We start from the raw sequence: 22,995 nt of genomic DNA on the forward strand, positions 1-22,995 counted from the left end.
TCTGCTAGTGTTCAGCAGTTCCTTTTCACTGATCTAAAAGTTAAAACCCTTTTTTTTTCAATAAAATAGTGGCAGCTATGATTTAGTGTACAGTTCTCTTCATGCTTAGCTCTTTGTTTATAATTTTTCTGACACTAATCTGATGAGATGTTCTGCAGCTGAGAGATTTCCATGTGGTCAGTCCACCTCCTTCTCAATGTAGATGGCCATGAGCTGCAAACAAGAAGCCACCTACAAGGAATTATAAGCAGGGCTCATAAATCTCAGCACCCTTCTGGAAGAAAGTACTCAAAGTCTTCTTCATGAAGCATGCAGTGGAGCACACACAGGGTAATACACCAAGACATACCATTACTGCCTGAAGTCATTATTGTGTATTTCTGAATATAACCATGAGACACATCCCAGAGTACACTAGGGGACACAATACAATTTGAAGCTCTCTGAGTCTTATCCCTGCAAAGTGTTTCAATTTGTACAGCACAATTAATACATATGGGAGATGAAAGAATTTCATCTACATGACTTATAGTTCATATAAATATAAGAAGAAAAAAGATAGGAACTACAGAGCCTGCTCTACTGAACATCTGGTATGAAGAACATCACTGGTAACAACCTGGATGCTTATTGATTTCAAATTCAAAATCTGAAAAACACTGAATGAAGGTTATCTGAATTCACCAACATAGTGAAGGAAAATCCAAACCAATAAACCCACTCCAAAACCAGAACAAAAGAGCCTCTTCTATCCTTCACATCAACTCGTTCTTGATAGATTATTACAGTTTTATAACAATGAATGTAACTCTACAATTCAGAGTTTTAGCAGCATGTCAAAACAGAGCATTTTTGATTCTATGCAAATGATTTGCAAAACTCATCCAATCAACAACAACCAAAGAAAATCCTACTTAGTTCCACTAATTGAGTATGAACTTCTGAGTTATTCATTTGAATTCATATAAATTTTCTGGCAGCATCACTCTAATTCTTTTCTCTTAGTTAAGTAAAATACTATTTGAACTCATTTTGTTTGTCCACATCAATAAAACATTTGAGATTTCCATACAATCCTTCTGAAGGTTACTGAATTTTTTGTCATCAGTGGACTTTGCTGTTAATTTTAAAACAGAACAAATAATGAATGAAATCTTGATCTCAATGAAGTCATATTCCCACTGACACTAAGAAATTCAAAATATCATTCATATTGTGCAGCTGTAGAGTCTACTTACTCATTCAGAATCAGATCTGGTGCAAAATACAACATCTGACCACTGACATGTTTGTATGATCTCCATCCCATTGCAAAAACCATTAGACTCATCCAGGAATACTGGATGAGGGTTATCTGATCATCGATATGTAAATTCCGAAATCCTGGAAATGAAATCAAACAACAGAGTAAACACCCACTTATAACAACTTTAATGCATTTAAACTCAGAGAACATCAGTTATTCTATGATAACTTTTGCTCTTGAATAATTTTAAGGATTGCAGCTAAGTATCAGAGACAGTCTAACAACTTCCTGTTACCAAAAACTGTTCTGCACTAGCTGGTTCTGTTACTTTCTTCAAGCAAGCTCTGGAATGCATCCTATGCCACTGGTTTAGCTCATCAAGCCAAGAGAAAATTAGACTCAGTAATAAAAGGTTTGTTTCCTTCTCAATGAGATGAAATATGACAGAGCACAGGATCATTAATGTTGGAAAAGACCTCTAAGATCATCTAGTCCAACAATCAACCCATCACCATCCATTTGCCCTTTCCTTGAACACCTCCAGGGACAGTGATTCCAGCTCTTTCTTGGGTAGCCTGTTCCAACACCTCATCATTATCACTGTCCTGAGAAGAAAATTTTACTAGTATCCAACCTAAATCTCCCCTGGTGCAACTTAAGGCCATTCCCTCTCATGTTATCACTGGCTACCTGGGAGAAGAGGCTGGTCTCACCTCGCTACAACCTCCCTTCAAGCAGTTGTAGAGAGCTAGAGCTATAAGGTCTCCCCTGAGCCTCTTCTTCTCCAGACTGACCGATCCCAGTTCAACTAAGAGGTCTGACACCTTCCTGAAGGACAGAAGTGTCAGTTGAGCTCAAATGAAATCACATTTCTAGGCCTTCAAATTAATATACTGACTTCTATAGATCCCAGCACGAGGCCTCTAAGAGGCCATACAGAGAACATATTTATACATATAATCATGATCTTTTCTTTTCTAATTCTTTCTTCCTCAGAAATTCAGTAGCTTCTCACTCATAGGGTATTTCTGAGCTACTTAAGTATTAGTATTCATTGCAGTTTTTCTCTGTTTCTTTTAAAATTCATTTCAACAAGAGAAAGAATGCAGAATATGCAGAAAAGAAAAAAAATATATAAACCCAAGGTATGAATAGTAGAGTAGGAGGGGTCAGGATGGAAAAGCTTCTGTAACGATCAAGAGTAGGAACAATTTAGAATTCAGTTGTTTCATTTTAGAATAAACATAAACACACTTTAATTTACAAAGGGCTTCCCATTAAAATGCATTTGATTAGTGCATATGTTATCTGATGGAGTGGAAACATAATCCTTTAACAATTTCTTAAGAATTAAGTAACATGCAGACAATAAACAAGCAATGTTCTCTTTTGACTGCTTGTCTTATGACATATTTGCTTAACTAGAATTCACTACAAAAAGAATCGCTATTACCTGGTAGCAATTTTGACCACTTGACTACACAAAGAAGTTGCCTCTCACAAAGATGATTTAGGCTGGTCAGCAAGGAACTTGGTGTTTCAGGTTTTGTGTTGTCATAACCAGCATAGACAACTTCTGGCTCAATGCCTCGCAGAACACTTATCATTGGGGGAACAAACTGTATTTCTTGATTTGGAGAAAAGGACAGCCTTTGCGTTAGAGATTGGCCTTCATCCTGAAGAGCTGCTGGCTGCTGGAGTGCAACATCTAATGTCCTCACAACCTTAATTTTGTTAAGCTTTTTAAATTTTCGACCTGAAACAAAAAACAAAACAAACAAACCAAAATTGCAGCTCTGTTAAGTATAACCAGAAACATCAATATTTTCCAGTAGCACTAGATTATACTTTCCGCCTACAACACATAGAACAGTCTTCTAAATTTATTTTTTATTTGTATAATTAAGAAATAATCTTGGAAAATTCTTAAGAGTTTATTCCTCCATAACCTCCTCCCTGCACTATGAGATGAATGGAACCCACCCACTAAAATTATTGCATGAATTCCAGGTTACTGTAACCTCATGAAGTTTTTTCTGATTCAGTTCCCACTGTTCCATCTGACAGCCCAGCCAGCTGGCTCTACAGTTCAGTTGCTATTCAGTGTTAATTAAGGACACTGTTTCTTTTTTCTTACTAATATTGAGAAACAGAAGTGCAAGTAATTATTACTTGCAAATTCCTTTCCTTCAATTCTAGAAAGGCATTTCAGTCTCGTAGCTAAATTCTATTTTGGTAACCTTTAATGTAATATTTTCCTCTTGTTCAAAAGAATGAAGATAGACTCCAGGAATGACTCAAAGGTCAACATATACTGTAATTCATGTTAACTCTTCAAAAACCCTTCACTTTCTAGAGTGTAATGGTTTGGAATAAACTAATAAGAAAAACAAAACAAAGCAAAACTTAAACTGCTTTCCCAAAATAAACACAAAGAGACTACACCTGGCATGACATTGTAAATACACAGAGCTCTAGGTAGCAACTCTCAAATTCATTCAGGACAACATGCTGGAGTTGCACCATGTGGACACCAAAGGCTCAAAGACTCCAGAGCTCAAAGACAACACTCAGTAACAAACTACGGGTTTCAAGGAAAAGTCATATCCATGGTTACATGGAACACTTTAAACATACCCTCAAAGGTAAAACTTGCTGCTAGATCATTACATTCCTCAGTGCTGCCAAGTGTCAAGTCTTCCTTAGTAAAGAAAAGTATGCCATAACAAATAAAAAAATGTAATAAAGAAGCTGGTACTTATATCGGTGTAGATGACACTGAAACAGTGAGAGAGAAGCAGGCTGACAGCAAGCATATAGTAAGTCATTCCCTCAGGAAAATTAAAAAGGTCACATGTTTCAATATTAAAGAAAACAATAAGGAAAGAGAATGTCCTGTTAAACAAAAAAAAAAATCACCTTTATATTTTTACTTGTTGACATGTTGCATGTTTTAAAAAGTAGAAAAGATGTGTCAAATTTCACTGGCAGAAAAGAAAACCCCTGTCTATCAAATTGCTGAGCCATTGAGAAATTGTATTGTAAAAAGGTTAAATGCAAATAACACTGTAAGAGTAAGAGAGAAGTACTAGAAGTGTAGCACTGTGTATGCTTTTGTTTGAAATAATGCATATCAGATTATCTGTTGAGAAATAGTATTTTTTATTTATAAGTGAAATATTTGTTACTGAAGGAACCTAGAGACATAAGCAGTGTCAGACTCATCTATCACTTTCCTCCCTGGAAAGCTTCTGCCTCCCAAACAATATGCTAAAACAGAAGGTTTCAATAAAAATGGCTTTATGTAGGAACATGTCTATTTCCTTTTCTTCAGATGTTCCCATATACTAAAAGATACCAAAATTTATCAAAATCCTATGTCTCCATTTTGGAATATCTAAGATGGATTCTCCAGAGAGTTGCAATGACCTTTTCAAAACATTCATTAGTACATTAATGTCATAGTATAACATCAAGGAAGATTAATACATCAAACACAGAAAAATCCCTTTTGTTCTTTCTAAATACTTAATAAAGACACAATTCTATGACTTTAATTACTCTTGATATACACTGGCATAGCTAAAGACATAATCAATCACCTTGGTTTTGAAGCAGACAGGACTGAGTAGATAAAACTTGCTTAAAAATGAGAAAGAAGTGTCTTGTGCTTTCCTATCACAAATACGAATACTTACACATTCATATACAACACAGAAAGCCGTACACAAAAGCACAAAACTTCCACTTCAATGAGAACAGTAGTCAGCAGCAGTCATCGTCCAGTGAAGTCAGAGGTAGCACTCCCACTGACCTAACTGTGAGCACAATTAGCTCTGCATCAAGTTCTGTGACAATCTTATGCTCATTTAATCACTTGTAATAAGGATAGAAATATTTCTGATCAGTGACTCCTTTCTAAAGAACCCAACACCAACTTACAAATTATTTTATAGCTCAATGAAACAAAATTAATTAATTAATTAATTCATTCATTCATTAAATAAAAGCATAGACACTTGGACCAATTTCTACCATAAAAAATACATATATAACCCTAGATATGCTGAGAATTTCCCATTAACTATTGTTTAGGCATGAAGGAAAGCCAAGAGGAAGCAGTGCATTTGGTAGTTCACAAATAATGATTTCAGGTATTTTGTGAAATAATGGTTTCAGATACTTTTACAGTTCAGAGAACATGTAAAGAAAGAAACCAGACAGAGTGTTTATCATGTGGAAATGTAAGTAGTTAATAAGTACCCATGTTTCCAAGTGATTAAATGTATCAGAATCAATGTTGCACTGGCTTGCAGAATTAGGTATGTGTTTATTTCTCATTATGCTCCTTAACAGATAGCAGTACAACAAACCCACTTGTTACCTATAGGTAAGTCACTGTAAACTTTCCCATCCACCATGAGGAAACCATCTCAAATGAATGCAAACTCTTAAAGACATAGGGAAAACAACAAAGATTTGACAAAACAGTGTTTCAATTGTAGCTTACAAATACACTGAAATAATTTCCTGTTTTAAGAAAAGAAAATGTCTCTACTAGGTTTTATAATGTGTAAAGACTACAAATTCACTCTGGCAACTATTTGTCTTTGAGTAAGATCATTCTGTGCACGTCTTTTCTTTCTGTGATTTTCACTAATCTGCTTTAAATAGGATGGCCAGCCAGTCAAGCAGCTTCCCAGTCAAGCAGGTACTCACAGTTCCCCTGATTTACTACAAGGAGCAAGTGATATAGTATTTGGGTAGTACGTGTGCTTAGAAGACAAAGTAATCAAGAAAATAAATTCTCAGCATCAAATATACTATGATTTCCTCCATTATACGTAATTCTGTATTTTAATACTCTCTTAACTAGGTATACAGGATCAAACAGCCAAACAGATATTACCAGTAGCAGAAATTTTGTATTAAAATGGATCAATTTCTAGTAAAAGTCTAACATCTCACTGTCCTTCCTCACACCCTGCAATCACTCTAATCAGGTGAAAAATGTCAATGATTTTTTATTATTCTTGACAGAACACTGTGGCTCTGACTTTAAGGTCACTCTGCTCTTACGTTTTGTGTAGCAGAACAAACTGTGTACACCCTAGGAGAGTGTATACAAAATAGAGGAACAAAGCAGCAAAGCAGAAGTAATACATCTTGATTTTAATAAGCCCCCTGACACCTCCCTCATAAAATACTAGCTGGAAAATTAATTAAGATTTGTCTGCATCTAATCATTGCAGTGGGGACTGAAAGCTGACTGAAACAATGAATAATGTGATCATTCAGCAGTAGAGCAGAACAAGGAATCAATGAAAGTCAGCCTGGGAAAATTACAAATCCACTGATAGGAAAAAAAAATAATAATAATAATAAAGCTGTTTATTTCAGGACCTGACACAGCCTTCTGCCATCCTGTTAGGTAGAATTAAAAAGGAGATAGTCTGAAATAACAGAAATTAACATTCCTACAGAGAAGGAAAATCAGGGTATTATGAAATATATGCTTCCATTAGTATTTTCTCTGTATTCAGCAAGAAATACCAGTTGCTAAACCTATCTCTTGCAACTATGTAATGGACTGACTACAGTTACTTTTAAATACAATGCAGTCGCATTGCTGTGAAGTCACATTTAACTGGTGTGAAGTAGGGTCAGAAAATGGAGTTTCTGTCTCAGTAATATACTATTAATCTATCTATATGGTTGCCACTTAGTAACTTTCAGTGGAAGATAAGAGCACTCCCAACAGTAGGATTAATTTCATTCATTTGGAATCTATAGTTGAACATCCTGTAAAATCTTAAAGCCTTCCTCACCTTCATTAAGTACTATAGAAGGTCAGTTACAGAAGGCCAGTGTTAAGAAATCAAGTAGAAGTAAAAGAAATTCTGGCTGAAGGACAGAAATCACAAAATGCACAACATTCTTAAAGGCCGTAAACATGGGAAAAGATTTGAAGTACCAAACAGTTCTGAAAAATAGCTCACGATGTATCCAAGTATACAATTTTCTCTATGAATTGGAAATCTGCTTATGGATACTTACTCCCTGAGGATAATTACCTAAATAAGCAAAGTAGTACCCTCAAATATGTCATAGTGTGCTGATGAACACTGCAAGATGTGTGAATGTAAAATTGTTCATGTGATACAGCAAATGAAGAGCAAAAAATGATAGAAGAGCAGAAGTAAGAAATATGAGAGTAGCAGGACCAAAGTAATACAGAGGGTGTTTTTGTTTTTTGTTTTTGTTTGTTTGCTTTGTTTTGTATTTTAAATACTCATTTACAAATAATGTAAGATCAATCCAGTCTTCCTCTTCTTTTTCTACCTACATTTGTCTCTTTGGCCCTTTTTAGCATTAATTGCTCCACTTCTAGTGGAGCAATTAATAGTCCACTTATGGTTGGACTAGATGATCTTATAGGTCCTTTCCAACCTTACGAACTTATGAACTTCAATCTTTGTAATTCACTTCCTACTTTCCCCAGAACTATTCACATCACTAAGAGCACCTGAAACACTATACTCAATCTGAGCCAGCTAAGAAAAAAAAAAAAAAAAGAGAGATGCCATAGTTCTGGCTCCATTTGATATTTTATTTTCTTTATTCCACTGCATCACTGCTTCCTTCTTCTTTCTGTTTGCTGCCACATTACAGGAGTGGGTAGAAATAAATAGGCAGAGATCACATGCTCCTCCAAGAACTAGAGGAACTTCAATCTTTGTAATTCACTTCCTACTTTCCCCAGAACTATTCACATCACTAAGAGCACCTGAAACACTATACTCAATCTGAGCCAGCTAAGAAAAAAAAAAAAGAGATGCCATAGTTCTGGCTCCATTTGATATTTTATTTTCTTTCCACTGCATTATTCCACTGCATCACTGCTTCCTTCTTCTTTCTGTTTGCTGCCACATTACAGGAGTGGGTAGAAATAAATAGGCAGAGATCACATGCTCCTCCAAGAACTAGAGGAACTGGACTGGAACAGCCTCCTCAATAAATGAAAGACAGCACTGCTTAGGTAAATTTATTAAAAGAATAAACACCAACACAAAAAGGTTAGATAGAGCTACCTAGCACTAATTACAAAGAAACTATTTATACCTTCCTAACACTAGTTTGGAAAAAAAAAAAAAAAAAAAAGGTCATCCAAAGAGAATGAGGAAGTATATATTCTCCCAATACATGATGATAAGGAACAAAGTCTTTGAGCACCTTCACTACCAGGTTGTTGTTTTTTCAAGTATGAGAATATAGAATTCTCACATGAGAACACACTAATGAAGACATATTGTTTCACCAATATTGATACCAAAATTGTCCAACTTTTTACATTTCAGAAACCTGTGTAAAAAACACAGTAAAATGTATGTTTCTTGCATCCTGGGAATCAGGTTGGGTATAAGAAAAAAATTCCTCACCACAGGGCAGTGGGCATGGAACTGGCTGCCCAGGGCAGTGGTCACAGCTGCGTGCTGTGTTCAAGAAGCAATTGGACATTCTTGGTCTAAGATTGTCCTGTGTGGAGTCAGGTGTTGGACTTGATGATCCTAATGGATTTCTTCTAGCTCAAGATTTTATATGATTCCTCTCCCAGTGCTAAAACAACGCCTTTCCCTGAGGGGAAGGGACATGTGTTGTTCTGTGTAGTTCTGTGTAGTTCTATGCAGAAAGGTTCAGAAGTGGGAAAACTGCAGGCATAGCTCTGTGAGCAGCACTCAGCAGTGCCCCATGTCAGAGCAGAGCAGCTCCAGCTGCTCCCACAGGGACTCACTGCTGCTTAGAGCAACACAGCTGGGAGAGAGGGGTGAGAGATGGGGAGCAGCGGCCCTGCATCCCCCAAGATCAGCACAAGAGGAAGGTAGGAAGTGCTCCAGGCATGGAGTAGCAGTTCTCTGCAGCCCAGGAGAGGCCCACATAGGAGCAGGATGTCCCCCTGCAAACCACAGGCACCATGCAGAGCACATCTCCACATGCAGTCACAGAGGAGCTCACGGGGCAGCAGTGGATGAGGGCTGAAGGAGGCACAGCCCATGGATATCCTTGCAGGAGCAGCTTGTGCTGGAGCTGCAGCCTGTGGAGCAGAACCCACAGTGGGGCAGGAGGGCTGGGGGAGCTGCTGTCCATGGGGCTGTGCTGGAGTGGTGCCTGAAGGGTGCCCCCCCTGGGATGGAGCCGTGTTGGAGCAGTGCTGAGAATGCTGTGGCTGTGGGAAGCCCATGTGGGATCAGTCTGGGAGGAAGCCAAGTGGCAGAGATGAAGAGTTATGGGTTGACTGCAGCGCCCATTCCCTGTTCCCCTGCACAGCTCGGGAGGAGGAATTAGGAGAGGGTGGGAAGGTGTTTGTAGTTTGCTTTTAATTCCCACTGCCCAGGACTATTAGTGATAGGCAAGAAATCAAATTAATCTCCCTGTGCTGAGTCTGTTTTGTCCATGATAGTCACTCGTGAGCAATCTCTCTGTCCTTATCTCAACCAAGAGCTTTTTTTTTTCCATCAAATTTTCTTCACCTGCCCTTCTGAGGAAGGGAAATGAGAGAGAGGTATTGAAGTGCTGAGCTACTGTCCACATGTTCTCATTTTGATCCTTCCCCAGTCTCATGCCACCAACATGCTTGGCAGCTCTGTTCCTTTTACCAAGAGGAGGCCAAACAATATGCAGCAAGGGGGGGAAGACTGATGGCTGTCATTATTCTCTGTATCCCCAGTGCTGTGAGGTGAGAAGGAACAGGACTCAGAGAAGCTCAGGGGCATGACACAGAACACAGCCCACCCTACAGCACTGCCTCTCCCTCCTCTTATCACATGGACTGTTCCCTGCAGCTGCAACACTGTCTCTAAAGGAGGCTAAAGCCCAGAGAGGCAGCAACAGCTGGCCTCTGATTGGGAGTAACTGATTTACATCACTGATAAAAGCATAAAATGTAAGAATGACACAATGACCACGTGTGTAAAGTACTGAAACAGCCAAAGAATATTACAGAAGCTGAAAACATACAGCTGTGCAATCAAACTGTCAGCCTGAAAAAATACATACTGAATTAATGAACAGACACAGACACAACAAAATAATGAAATTACCAACTGTATATAATGCCAGTCCTTCTTCCAAGAGCAAAACAAAAAACAAAAAACAAAAAAAAACCCACAAACATAGAAAGAGAAATGTTTGATTCACTAAAACACACTACAAAAATATTTTTTTGCCTAGTTATATTTTTTTTTTACTAATTTCATTTGAAAACATACTCTTCCTTGCTTTCTGTCATCTTCCTATCACCTTCAGCCATATATTTCTTCGAGCCTTGTGTTGGTCTAAAACATCATACACCTTAAGTTCACACAAAAAATAAAATTAAAAAAAAAAAGAGAGAAAATATATATCATAATATGTATCATTCCTGCATATTAGCACAGCAAAACTTGCCAAGTAACTACTTGATCTTTGACCATTTACTCTCTGTGCTTTTGAAGATGGAGGACTCAAACTAGATAATGTTATGTTAAAAAATAAATCTGTTACACCAAGGTATAATATGAAGACAGGAATTCCCATCAGCCAGTATGCAAAATTCCATAGTGTTGCTGCAATTGCTTCTTAAGACCTCTTGGTGGAAAAGAAGGATAAAATTTGTTGAATTCTATGCAAAGCATCTATACAAAGATGGAGAGCACAGCAGAAAAGAGAGGGGATAGTACTGATTTCTGACTTTGTGTTGATCTCAATTTGCTTTGTTAACAAATTTTCTGACTCAGAACTATTAATGAATAAACACAAAAAATACAGTTCGTCCTGTTTCAAGAAGATGAGTGTAAAGATACATTATACATCACAGGATCATACAGAAAGGCATTTTTGCTCCAGGATTACCAAACTTCCATTAAAGAAAATAAAAATTATAAGGAAGATTTAAAATTATTATAAACATAAGGTAATCCTTCCAAAAATACAATTTTAATGTGGTTCTTTCCTGACAGCATCAAAGCAATATTAAACTCAAAAAAATGAAGTTTCTTGTCTGCCTGTTTATCCGAGTGAAATGTGAAAAGCAGCTCACCTCCCAGGACCATTCCAGCCTGACAGCACTTCCTCAAGCGACACGCTGGACAATTCTTCCTACGAATTTTATCAACTATGCAGTCATTTCTTCCAGCACATAAATAGTTGTGCTGCCCTACAAGGCAGAGAAAAGCAAGATTAATACAATGTTTTTTTAAAGACGACAAAATTACCTCCGTGTAAAAACATTCTAAAATAACAGAGAATTCAAAAACAGCATATCTGACCAATCAAAGTACCCTTTCATTTTACATTAGCTTTTAAATAATCACCTGAAACTATCTAAATATAATAATCCCTTTGGTTTGTTTAAGACTGACATTCCCCATCTGTATAAACTGAAAATAATAAACAGGCAGAACAAGCCACTTAAAGTAAGAAACTATCAATATTACTCATATAAATCAAGGAAGAGGACAGATTTCTTTCTGTCAGACTTGTTTTTTTTCTTTTACATTATTGTTCCTTATTGTAAAGTAATTAAAATTTCTTGGATTGATAAGAAATCTCCTACAGACTGAATGAAGAATTCAGGTATTACACAATACCAAAGAAAGCAGAGCTAACTATCTCTGCTGGACAATCTTCTGCACAAGATCCATTGAGGTACCAGTCAAACAGAGAGCCAGTAAGACCAAGAGAAGAAGGCTGTACATTTTTGGTTTAGATTAGCTTTCAGGAATGGCATCTCTAGCTTATTGTTCCACACTAAGGCACTTAGTTAGGAGAAGGCTGTTATTAGTGTGTCAAAATTGAATGTTTTAAATGAAATTGGCTTCTAGCAGAGCAGTCATCTTATTAGCAAACCATGAAATCCAGCTGATACACTAACATTTTTCTCAAAACAAGCTTCAATGATACTTCTTAATTCTCTTCAAGAGAAATTGGAAAGTATATTTTTATTCATTTGTATAATACTGATGACCTCTGTGATTCATTTTGATTTTGGATGAGTAAACAAAGCTATAATAAGAAATCAAAGCAAATCTTCAAGTTAGGCTGAGTTTATCCTTTGAGGCTTAACTTTAAAAACCTTCCTGTTTTCACACATCACCCTCTATTCGTTTCTCTATTTTCTGTTTCTGACACGGAAGCATAAAAAAAGGTTTTTCCTTCAAGAGTAATAAAATGGATCAAAAAGATATAGATAAACTACAGGAAGTACCAACATCAGGGATGCTTCTCTGTGGAATACTGTAGAGTCGACCTCCAAATACAAAAGACAACATCATAACTTTCAGATGTGTACTTATTTCTAGATTGGTATTACTCTGAGCCAGCCACTTGATGCTTCCAGTAACAAACAAATCTCAGGTGATTATTCTGAGCAGTTGCTGTTATTGTTCTTTTTATTACCCCATTCCATCTTTTATCTGCACACAGTAACGTAAGAAACTGTTCACCACTAAGTTTTTTGAATAAGAGAAAGACAAAAAGAGAATGAATCCCTCAGATGAAAAATCAGGAGATGAACACAATTCTGTTCTAACAAGAAGAAAAAGACGTGGTGCCAAACCACGTGAAAAGAATATGTTTGCTTCTGTGGCAACACCATTCTGACAATTAATTCTTACCTTGACTTTTAAGAACAACTTGTCTGGTTTTAATGAAAGAAACCTAATTGCTTGAAGCTCATTTTTGTAAGTTTGTTTTAGAAAAAAAACAACAGGTAAATAAAAGGAATTGTCTCACACATTGCCTGGCATTTTAAATGTATTTATTAATGCTTTAAATCACAAGACGTTCTCATTCAATTTCTCCCATTACTTCTAATCTTGGATTCCTTTTCACAGGAAACATTACCAAAATGAACCAAATGAATACAAATCTGTCTTGCTTTTGGCAGCAGACCATGAACAAAACACTTATTTTGAACACATCTTCCTTGAGATTTATTTGCAGTCTTTCCCTCATCTTACTTCGCTTTCATTAGCTACAAAAGCACTCTTCTGTCTTCTGATAAGTCTTCTGATAAGCAGAAACAGCTTGAAGCCTCTGTTGCTTAACATAAAATCTATGAAGTGTGAGATTCTCTCTGCACTATCATATTCTGATGCTTTAATGAACAGTTGATTTCCAAAGCGATGCTTAAATATAAGGTTTAAGTAATGTTTGTGGGTGTTTTGTAGTTTTGTTTGTTTTTTGTTCCCCAAAGAACATCTCCCCTGGGCATCTTTATTTGGGAATTTTTTTCAATTTATGCACCGTCTGAATCCATTTAGCCCACATCCAACACCAAAAATAGATTCTGTATTTCCAGTAAATGCTCATGAGCAGCTCACGATGATACAGACGTTTGAGTTTTACTTTTCCTCCTGCACTGACACAAAAATGCTGATCAACCAAAGCTAGTGTAATAGCATGAAACATTACTCTTCAAACACTCAAAGTGTACATACACATGCTCTAAAATGATGTCAGTATGTAGAATATGCTCTTGATACCAGTATGTGATATGCTTACTCAGCATCCCAAGAGTGTGCTCTCACTGCTAGAGGCTAAAAATCTTGAGTGGAAGCAGTAATGGCAAGAGAATGATTTATACTTCTGCAATTTAAATAAAGAGTGAAATATATTGTAAAACATAGAATTCACTGTTACATACATTCGAGGTTCACTACAGTTCTTAAAACCTCAACACAACGTGGGGTTTATCAATAGATCCAACTTCCTCTTCAACTGAAAATGAAGGAACTACTTTAAAGACATAACAGCCCACCAACCACTTATTATAAATCCAAAACAGAACACATATTTTCATTTCTGCAGAACAAACTGTATATGAATGATAATTATGAAAACTGCTCTTCAGTGGTTCAGTTTTCTAGTGAATATAGCACTCCATGTTTGAGTTTAAGATCAGAAAGGATTAAAGAATCCCTCTGTCCAGTGTATACTGTGAAATAAGAATTTGCTTTGATACTCAAAAAGCAAGTATTATTTCATTCCCATTTAATACATCATATTTGCAATGTCCTAAAGATCAATGATGCAGTTTTTATTATGTTTACCTAGTTTGTTTCTTCCACTAAGAAGAAACCAGCATTAAAAAATAACAAAGGAAAAAGCAACACCCTGCCCACTAAACCCCCTTGTAAGATTACAGAGATAGCATCATGAGTTTTAACACTTGTCAACCACTTCCTTATTTGCAGGCTATAAAGAAGCCACAACCATATCCTGAGTTTGAATTATACTTTACATAATTTTCCATTCTGGTCGCCACTATCCTACCCCTCCCTCAGCACCTCCCATCTTTCAGTGTACTCCATTGATTGTGATTCAAAACACGCTGTTCATTCAGTATTTTGTATTGTTTTAAGTCTGGGCTTTTTTAGTTATCCCAGTCACCTGGTTGGACCTCATACTGATAGAAAAATCTGCATAAATAGGCTCATCTGAAACTGCATATTTTCTTTTACTATTTTCCAGAGCTGTATTCTAAGAAATTGTTACTTGCTCCATATCCCTATTTAAGTACCAGCAATCACCTGACTGATTGTGTAAGAAATAGAAAACATGAAGAATGTGATTTATTTCCAGATTATGGTCTTTAGGATCACCTACATATTAATTGATTCACTTTAATATTAGTATTACAGTAATATTAAATACACTGATGAAGTATCCAAAGATCCCAGTCAAGAAAAAAATTCATATTCAATTGGTAGCTTGTCACTCAGTATCTTTTATGCCATTTTAACTGGGAAAGAAAAACACAAAGACCAAGACAGCAGTGTAATCACAAGAGCCCAGGTTAGAAAAAGAAGATTTAAATTTCTGTCTCTTACTAAAATATGAATTTGAAAACTTTCTGGCAATCTCCTCCTCCTAGGAATTTTTCTCCTAATGTTAAGTTTCCAAAACACATTCATTTTTCACCTGTCACTCCTTAAAAAGTACACATTATAGTTTTCTCTTGGCCTCTCAAAGCATCAGCTTCTAACTCAGATATGAAGAAAACATGGAGATTTAATCTGCTATTCATTACTCCAAATTGTCATAGGATAGCACTCTTCTTAACTCCCATCTATGTTCATTTATGTGAGTAAAGGTGGAAGTCCTAATGCAAACAGGCAATTACAACTGTAGATCTGCACTAATAGCACAGAGAAATTCTGCATGTACAGTATCTTTAAAAACTACACTATTTACTTAGCTGACTGATATACCTTAAGTCACTTAAAATTATTTGAATGAACTACTGGAGTTACTGAAATTTTGCAGATATGCAAAATATGGAAAATGTACCTGCACTGAGAGAATCACATGCAGGCAGACAGTTATTTGTGTGAGTACATTTGTGCTGAGATGCTGCCGGTCTGCACAGAAGCAACATAATTGTTTGAGAACTGTCATTTCCTCCTACCTGCAAACAAAAGCATTTTCTCAAATCTTCTCTCTCCCATAGCTGATTCTGTCTCCCTGTACCACTCTTAGCAAGCACCACTATCTTACAGAATCAGCCCATAATCACCACTGAACAACCACTGTTCACAACACACATCAGTGTTTTATCTAATCTGTTTTTTGATTTCTATCTAAAAACAGTAAATATCTAGCACATCTCTTTGTAAATTATTTTATTGCCAGACACTTCCCAGCATTAACTTCTGTCTTCCCAAGAACCAGGTTCTGTGCAATAATTTACTCTCAATATGGTCTTTACCTCTTAAAGTATTCTTCATATCCTAAGAACTATAAAAAATTATTAAGAAAGTAGATATAAAAAACAAAGGAATTAGTTGTTCACTAACCTATAGTCAGAGGTTCCCATGGACCACAAAAATGGTTTCAAAATAAAATAAAAACAGTTGCACTTATGTGTACTAAACACAATGCTCCAGATTAAGTTTCTGAGTATACCTTTGACACCTGAAAACGAAGCTAATATACTAGCTAAGGATTACTCTGGATTTGGGCTGACTCCATCAGTGTTTTCCATAACCAGGGAAATAGTGTATGCTCGTTCCTCTTCAAAAATAGGAAATACAGCTAATCTGACCATTGATCTGATCTGAAAACACCACTTGTACACTGTTTCCATGTGCAAAACAGCAAATGTGTGCTGAGCTTGCCTTTCACTGTGTGCGTTTATGAGCATGGGTCTCAGAGAACTGGGAATTTATACTGCAGAGTTTGTCATATTAAAAACACGCCCTTTACGTGTCCCTGTACATCACTGCGATCTTCAAGATTTCACACACCTCAAATAACACTTCTTAATTATTTAATAACAACTTCTCCACTGTGCTAACATTTTTCTCTAAAAGATGAGACTGAAGTGAAACCTAGTATCAAACTACTTAAGAACAAACCACATCCCTCACTGATTTTCCCAAAAATAATCTGTTTACTAAAAGCTCAGTGCTTAGTGTGGGGGGGGGCTTCCATTAAATTCCCCTCTTTGACCATCAGAATCAAAATTCACTTTTCCCAAATCTTAAGCAGGTGTCCTGACTATAGCTCTATAAAGCACTTTTATTTGCAGACAGGAAGAAATGAGAATTTTCAAACAAGTGTATAGCTTCTGGGTAGGCCGGCTGCATTTCAGCACATATGCACTCACACAAATTATCAGCTACTCTGTAAGGACTAACTTTTCATACACGTCCAGTAACTATCCTTGCTTTTCTTCTCTTTAACAAAACGCTTCCAGTATTTGCAACATCCCTGATCCTTCAGCTTTATCCTGATCTGAAAACTTCACTGCCTTCTGTTCTGAACACTGCAATGCCGTTGTCTTCCTCTTTCCAAAATTACTTCTCTAAACAGCAACATACACACACAGTTTTTGTCTCCAAAACAGAACAATTAAGTGTAGCTAACCAGTTTTCATTCACTTTTAGATAGATAGAAGTTATAACCCTTTTTAAAATCTTTTTTATTTCCTCATCTATTCCACCATATACAATTGAAAAAGAAAAAAAAACGTCAATTATATTAACCATTACAAACTGAAAAATCAGGATTAGTCTTTCACATTGATTTTAGCTGCTTCTTTTCAGGTAACATCCTGAAAAACATAAACACTTTCTGTCTAAATAAAAAAAAACTGATAGTAAAAATTCTGCACAGCCAATACGTTTCAGAAAATCATGCTGTATCATACAGTATCATTTTTTCTTCTTATCCCTGACTGTTGTACTCTTCTACCAACATAAGAAGCATTATATGAGAGCTGCTCCAAATGTAATTCCTTCTTTGTAATGGTATTGGCCTACAGCATCAGAGGCAGATGTTGGTGTATGTCAGTAGACATTGAACCTCCCTGCAATATTCCATTACATTTTGTTGTTGTGTGACAGATGGCAGCAGAGGAGTGGTGTGACAAAATGGCATCTGATGTGGAAGTGCAGACGAAAAGGTTTGGAACTGAATTCCTCCATGAACTAAAAATGGCACCCACTGATACTGTTTATGGAGACCAAACAGTGGATGTGAGCACAGCGAGGTGCTGGGTGATGTGTTTCAGCAGTGGTTACAGCTCTTCTGATGCAGGCTTTTGTTCATTTCTGGCAAAACTGCAAACCTAATGGTGATGGCTGCATTGAAAAATAGTGTTTTGTAGCTGAGAATTTGTTCTAACAGAAAGTATTATTGTGCTTTTTGAATCTATGTAGTTTCTGTGGAAATAAATAGGAGGCATTACTTTCAGAACAACCTACATATTTGCATTTCAGTCATCCCAACATTCTGATTTCAATTAAAACATTACAGTATATTGCCCTGATGAAGTCTTCAACATATACTTCCCTCTTATTCTTCGAAGTGTCCTAGAGTTTAACCTGTGGGACATGGTCACTCACTCTAAAAATAAGAATATTAGTAGAAGAAAGTAGTAATGTGCAAAACAAACAAACAAACAAACAAAAAAAATACTGCTGCCCCTTGATCAAAATACCCAAAGGACAAAAAACTGCTGTAAATCTTAAAGAAGAGACTCATCTGACTAACTAGATTCTCAAGTGTGGACACCCAGCAGAAGAAGTAACGTACACTCCATTCCCAGGCATTAAAAGAAAAATAGGTACTTTAATATTTATTTTAACCTTGAGTAGATGCCTAAATTTGGGTTCATTAATAGTCTCTCTTCAAAGGATGCCTACAGCGATTAACCCAAATGAGGACGTCCTCACTGTAAATGCCTTCAGCTCAGTGAAGCAATTCTCAGGTAAAACATTGTCTTTGCAGACAATGGAAGATGATGCAATTATTTGACAAGAATAGGGTAGTATTCTCCTGCGTATTCTCAGCGTAGCATGTAACTCCTATGTTTTAACCACAGAAGATTCCAGGTTGTTGAGATGTTAAGGGATATTAAGCAATAGCCACTTGTCAGAACAGGAGTTGCCACCAGTGATAAGCAAGAAACCCCTGAAGTGCAACCATGTATCACTGTGCACAATGGCACACTAACAGACAAAGGACACTTCGGTAAGTCTTTCCATTGGTAGCTTCTGCAGAACTGTTCCTTACCAGTAAACACTGGTTTTGTGGAACAGATAATACAGAATGAAGAGATGGACACTGCCAAACTTATATGCTTGTTTAGTAACTAGCAGTTTGACTAGAAACTGAATTAGAGAATGGCTTAGGTTGGAAGGGACCTTAAAGATCATTAAGTTGCACCCTCCCTGCCATGGGCAGGGCTGCCACCCACGAGATCATGATGCCCAATGGCTATTTAAAATAATTGTTACATTTATTATATAGTCTAAAAATGTATTAGCTGCCCTGGTGGCGTGGGTGGGATTCGTAACACCAAGTGCAGGCTGCACACATCATCACCTGACACTGCCTTTAATACAGAGAACAGTTAGTGTTAGAGTACTGTCATTTTCATCCTAACTAGATATCTGAAATGTCAGTGAATTACTTCCTAGAAGTTCCCACTTCTTTCCATTCACTGTAAAATGAACTTCAGATGAGCAACCCAGGTTACTCCTATTGTGCAGATCTAAAGTTAGAACAAAGCAACCTCAGCAGTACAGAGCAGTCAGGTGCTGGTGCTCTGTACAGGAAGTGTTTTTACACTATCTGAAATTACTTCTATTCCACCTGAAAAGATTCAGTATTCAATACTGCTTCTAAACAAGCCATGTGAAGTTAAGCCCAAAATGTGGCTAATTGACATTACTGCAGCTGATGGCATTCTAAGCAGTCCCTATCAGGAAAGCAGTATGAAGGCACGATGAGAACAGCAAGCAGCATCAGTGCTGCATGCACATCAGCACATTGCTGCCTGCCAAACGGCTGAGCAACTTGTATTTGTATACAATGAACATATAGTTATGTATCAGCACAGATCTTATTTCACTTTTCACAAGGCAAATTCTTTGCTCTCACAAGTGAGAGTTTTCAGTTGATGTTTAGGACCTTCATGGAGGCAATTTCATGTTTGAATTTAAAAATAAATGTACTGCATGTTATCACATTTTGGTTACATGCAAAATAAAAATGTTTAATAAAACTGAATAGATTGAGTGAAAAACATCTGTATTTCTCAACATGTATTATGCATGCTTTCTCTGCTTCATGCAGTGTTCACAGCTTTCAGGTACACAGTACACACTGCAACAAATTTCGATCCCAAGACTCTGGAAAGTGAGATTAAAAAAATTGAAACTGCTGAAGAATAAAGAGAATAGGAACTTCTTATAGTTGATACCCTCATTACACAGATGAAAGGGTCTGTACAGTACAGCACTTTCACTGCCTTTCCAAAGAGGGTTTTCTATCACTGGCTGGGTTGTTTTAGTCAATGTTTGGCATGCTGTGCTGTTCTCAAAGCTATGGAAAAGCACAATTGTAGCAATATTCCTTATGCACAGTATTTCAGTATGGATGTAGTGAATCACACTGCCATCATAAGCTGCTTGTACACAGCACAAGTCAGATAAACTTTATCTTGTAGCTTGAAACCATGGTCAGCCTTTTCACTGTGTATATATAGCTCATCCTTAACTCAGCACCCTCCTTAACTCAGCACCCTCTTCCACACATACACAGAGACAGTGAAAACTCTCTGGAAATCACTTTTTATCCAGCAGAATTTGCCAAATTTAGGTCTCAGAGAAAAGTCTTTATTTCACCAGCCAAGCATTAGCTGCTGCTGCAGTTGAGCATTCTCCCTGACGCTGCTACTCGTACAGTGCTCTCACCCTGAACTTGAAGCACATATTGAAACTAGTCAAATCTCTTATATAACCAGTTGTAGTAGGTCCCAGACATTTAAACAAACCAAGAGTTAGTTCCTAACTCATCTGCTGCAACGCAATGTATTTATGTTGGCCTCAAACACTTCTGTCTCACACAACTACCTGTTGCTCTTTGTCAAAGGGCAAAGGAAGACAAATGTTTTCATAAAGATAATACAAAAATTAACAACAGGTATAAATTTTTTTCAGGATCTAGGTGATTTTATTGCATGGCTTTATGTGAAGATATCTACGTAAGACATTAAAGACCATTTGTCAATTTAGAGAAAAATAAGGAAGAGCTCAATCCCAAAATTTCATTTTCTTATAAGCTCTGCTGGCAATTTCACACCTATTTTTTTTTTTTTTTGTGACTATGAATTAGATACATTGGTAGCACTTAAAAATGTCTGACCACCAACAGCAAATTACTTTGAAAATACAGTAATTCTGCATGCTTTTTAGACTCAACTCTGAATATTCTTTGATGGGCACTTCAAACCGCCTGGCACCCATAGCTCACAAAAACAAACGTTACTCCCACATCAACTCAATGAAATCAGGCTTGTGTTTTCAGTGTCCTTCTCTAAGGATAAATAAAATTAATTATATCATTTTCTTGATAACCGAGAGAGATCTTTGAGTATTGTTAAAAAAGCTCTGTAATTGTACAATAATTGAATCAATGGATTCATAGATCAATCCTCTGCGGGTAACCAACCAAAACCAACTACTTCTGAATGCAGAGAAATACTTCCTAAAAAAAATATGCTATCTATACTCCTTATCTGCATTTTCTCCTCCCCACCTCTAGCACTTCCTTATTCCAAATCTGTTCTACATTCCATCCCCAACAAAAATACTTGCTGTTTTGGGATTCTGCTTAAAACAAAATACACTTATCACACTGAGACCATCATTTTTTATGCATATAGGGACAAATAGGAAGCCAGGAAATCAAATAACAAAATCTTTGCTAAATCTTATACACGTAAGAATTTATTGGCAGCATTCTAAAATAATTTAAATCCATACTTTCATCTTAGTTATCCTTGTGCAGTTCTGGCCCACTGTCACAATAAACGGATTTCTGCTAGCTCTACTCAAATTAAATCATACTTAGCAAAGAAAGTTTTCTAAATTCACATGTATCATTTGTACAGCTTCAAGTACTTATTTCAGAAACATGAGATATAGAAAAGTTTTCTGGATAACATACTGATCAATTTCATTCCTGTATTTTCAGTACACCAGGGATAAATAAAATGGATGGTGTATCATAGTGAGTTTTCTTGGGAAAAAAAAAAAGAAAAAAGAACAGATCTGCTATTAAATTTGAAATAGCCAACATATCTGAGATTACATAATTAATTTAAATAGAAAGTAGGAATTTTCTGACCAAATAAATTGTACCATATTACGTCCCTTGTCATGTATGCACTTGACAACTGTGTATCAGAACGAAAGAGAAATCCAAATACAGAAAATCCAGGAGGTAGCAAAAGTAATCTATTCTGAATCGTTCTTTTTTTCTTAATTTCTAATAATGATCACTCATTTATGGGAAGTTACATAAAAAGTAGAGCTGTGACCATAAATTTGCACTCAAAAAGTTTAATACCTTATTTGCACAAATAATTCTTAAAGAAACACGCTGAGTAGTATTAAATTTTTAAAGATACATAAAGTATTCCTCCAAAAAATGAAGGGAAAGGAGACATTCTGTAAGAATCATTTCTATACTGAACTTATTAATTTGTCCCTGTGAATTTTAAGCACTATTTTCACTTGTTTTAAAAAAATTTTCTTTTCCTTTTTAAAGAGGAGTATTTTGTCACCTTTATTTCTTACTAGAAAGCAGTGAAATGCTTCAAGTCTAAATGGAAGTACTTTAAATGAAATTAGAGATTTATCTATAAATGGGATTATTTTGATGCTAATAATTATACTCTGCACTTTAGTGAAAATAAAGGAGTCCATTGTTTTAAACAATTCCTTTGTTTAATGGGACTTGCAACTAATGCCTAAACCAGGTAACTCAATTTGTTCATTTAGCTCATGTTCACTAGTCATTCTTCCCCATAAAACTTAATGTACAGATTCTGTTGTCACAGTTCAGCTTTCTGAGGCTGTTCTCCTTTCCTTTAATATTCTTACTAAAATACAAAAAGACAAAAAAAAACCAAAAACTTATTTCTTCAACATCAGATCAGACTTTGGAAAAGACTTTTAAAAAATGGTAGGTAAAACCCAACCTTTTTGTTTTTCTAACTGTACTGATTTCCTCTGTAAGTCCATATCAATGAATACATCTTTTTCAAGAATATTCAAGGAAAACAGCCTGAAAACATTTCTGTCAGAAACACACGTGATCTGCTAACGAAATTAAGATTCATTAAAATACGTATGTGTAACAGTAATAGGATACACGTTTGAGTTGCTCTATCTTCTGCACAAATACAGTTGGATATG

General features: G+C 36.3%; 1 protein-coding gene across 4 annotated transcripts in view; it reads right to left on the bottom strand.

Annotated features, from left to right (window-relative positions):
- The window catches only part of PGR (progesterone receptor), a 35,902-nt gene that overhangs the window by 9,965 nt on the left and 2,942 nt on the right, over window positions 1-22,995 (bottom strand). For 3 of the 4 annotated variants that reach the window (XM_065730021.1, XM_065730020.1, XM_065730019.1), the window contains exons 3-5: window positions 11,322-11,438; window positions 2,700-3,002; window positions 1,239-1,383 (exon numbers count right to left, since the gene is read on the bottom strand). In XM_065730021.1, coding sequence (XP_065586093.1) covers window positions 1,239-1,383; window positions 2,700-3,002; window positions 11,322-11,438 — 565 coding nt within the window. The remainder of the gene's footprint in view (window positions 1-1,238; window positions 1,384-2,699; window positions 3,003-11,321; window positions 11,439-22,995) is intronic. The other variant, XM_065730022.1, reaches the window with a different exon arrangement.

This window comes from Cyrtonyx montezumae, unplaced genomic scaffold (genome assembly GCF_038088225.1).
Source record: "Cyrtonyx montezumae isolate F1298 unplaced genomic scaffold, pur_monq_1.0 scaffold_12, whole genome shotgun sequence".
Lineage (NCBI taxonomy): Eukaryota > Metazoa > Chordata > Aves > Galliformes > Odontophoridae > Cyrtonyx > Cyrtonyx montezumae.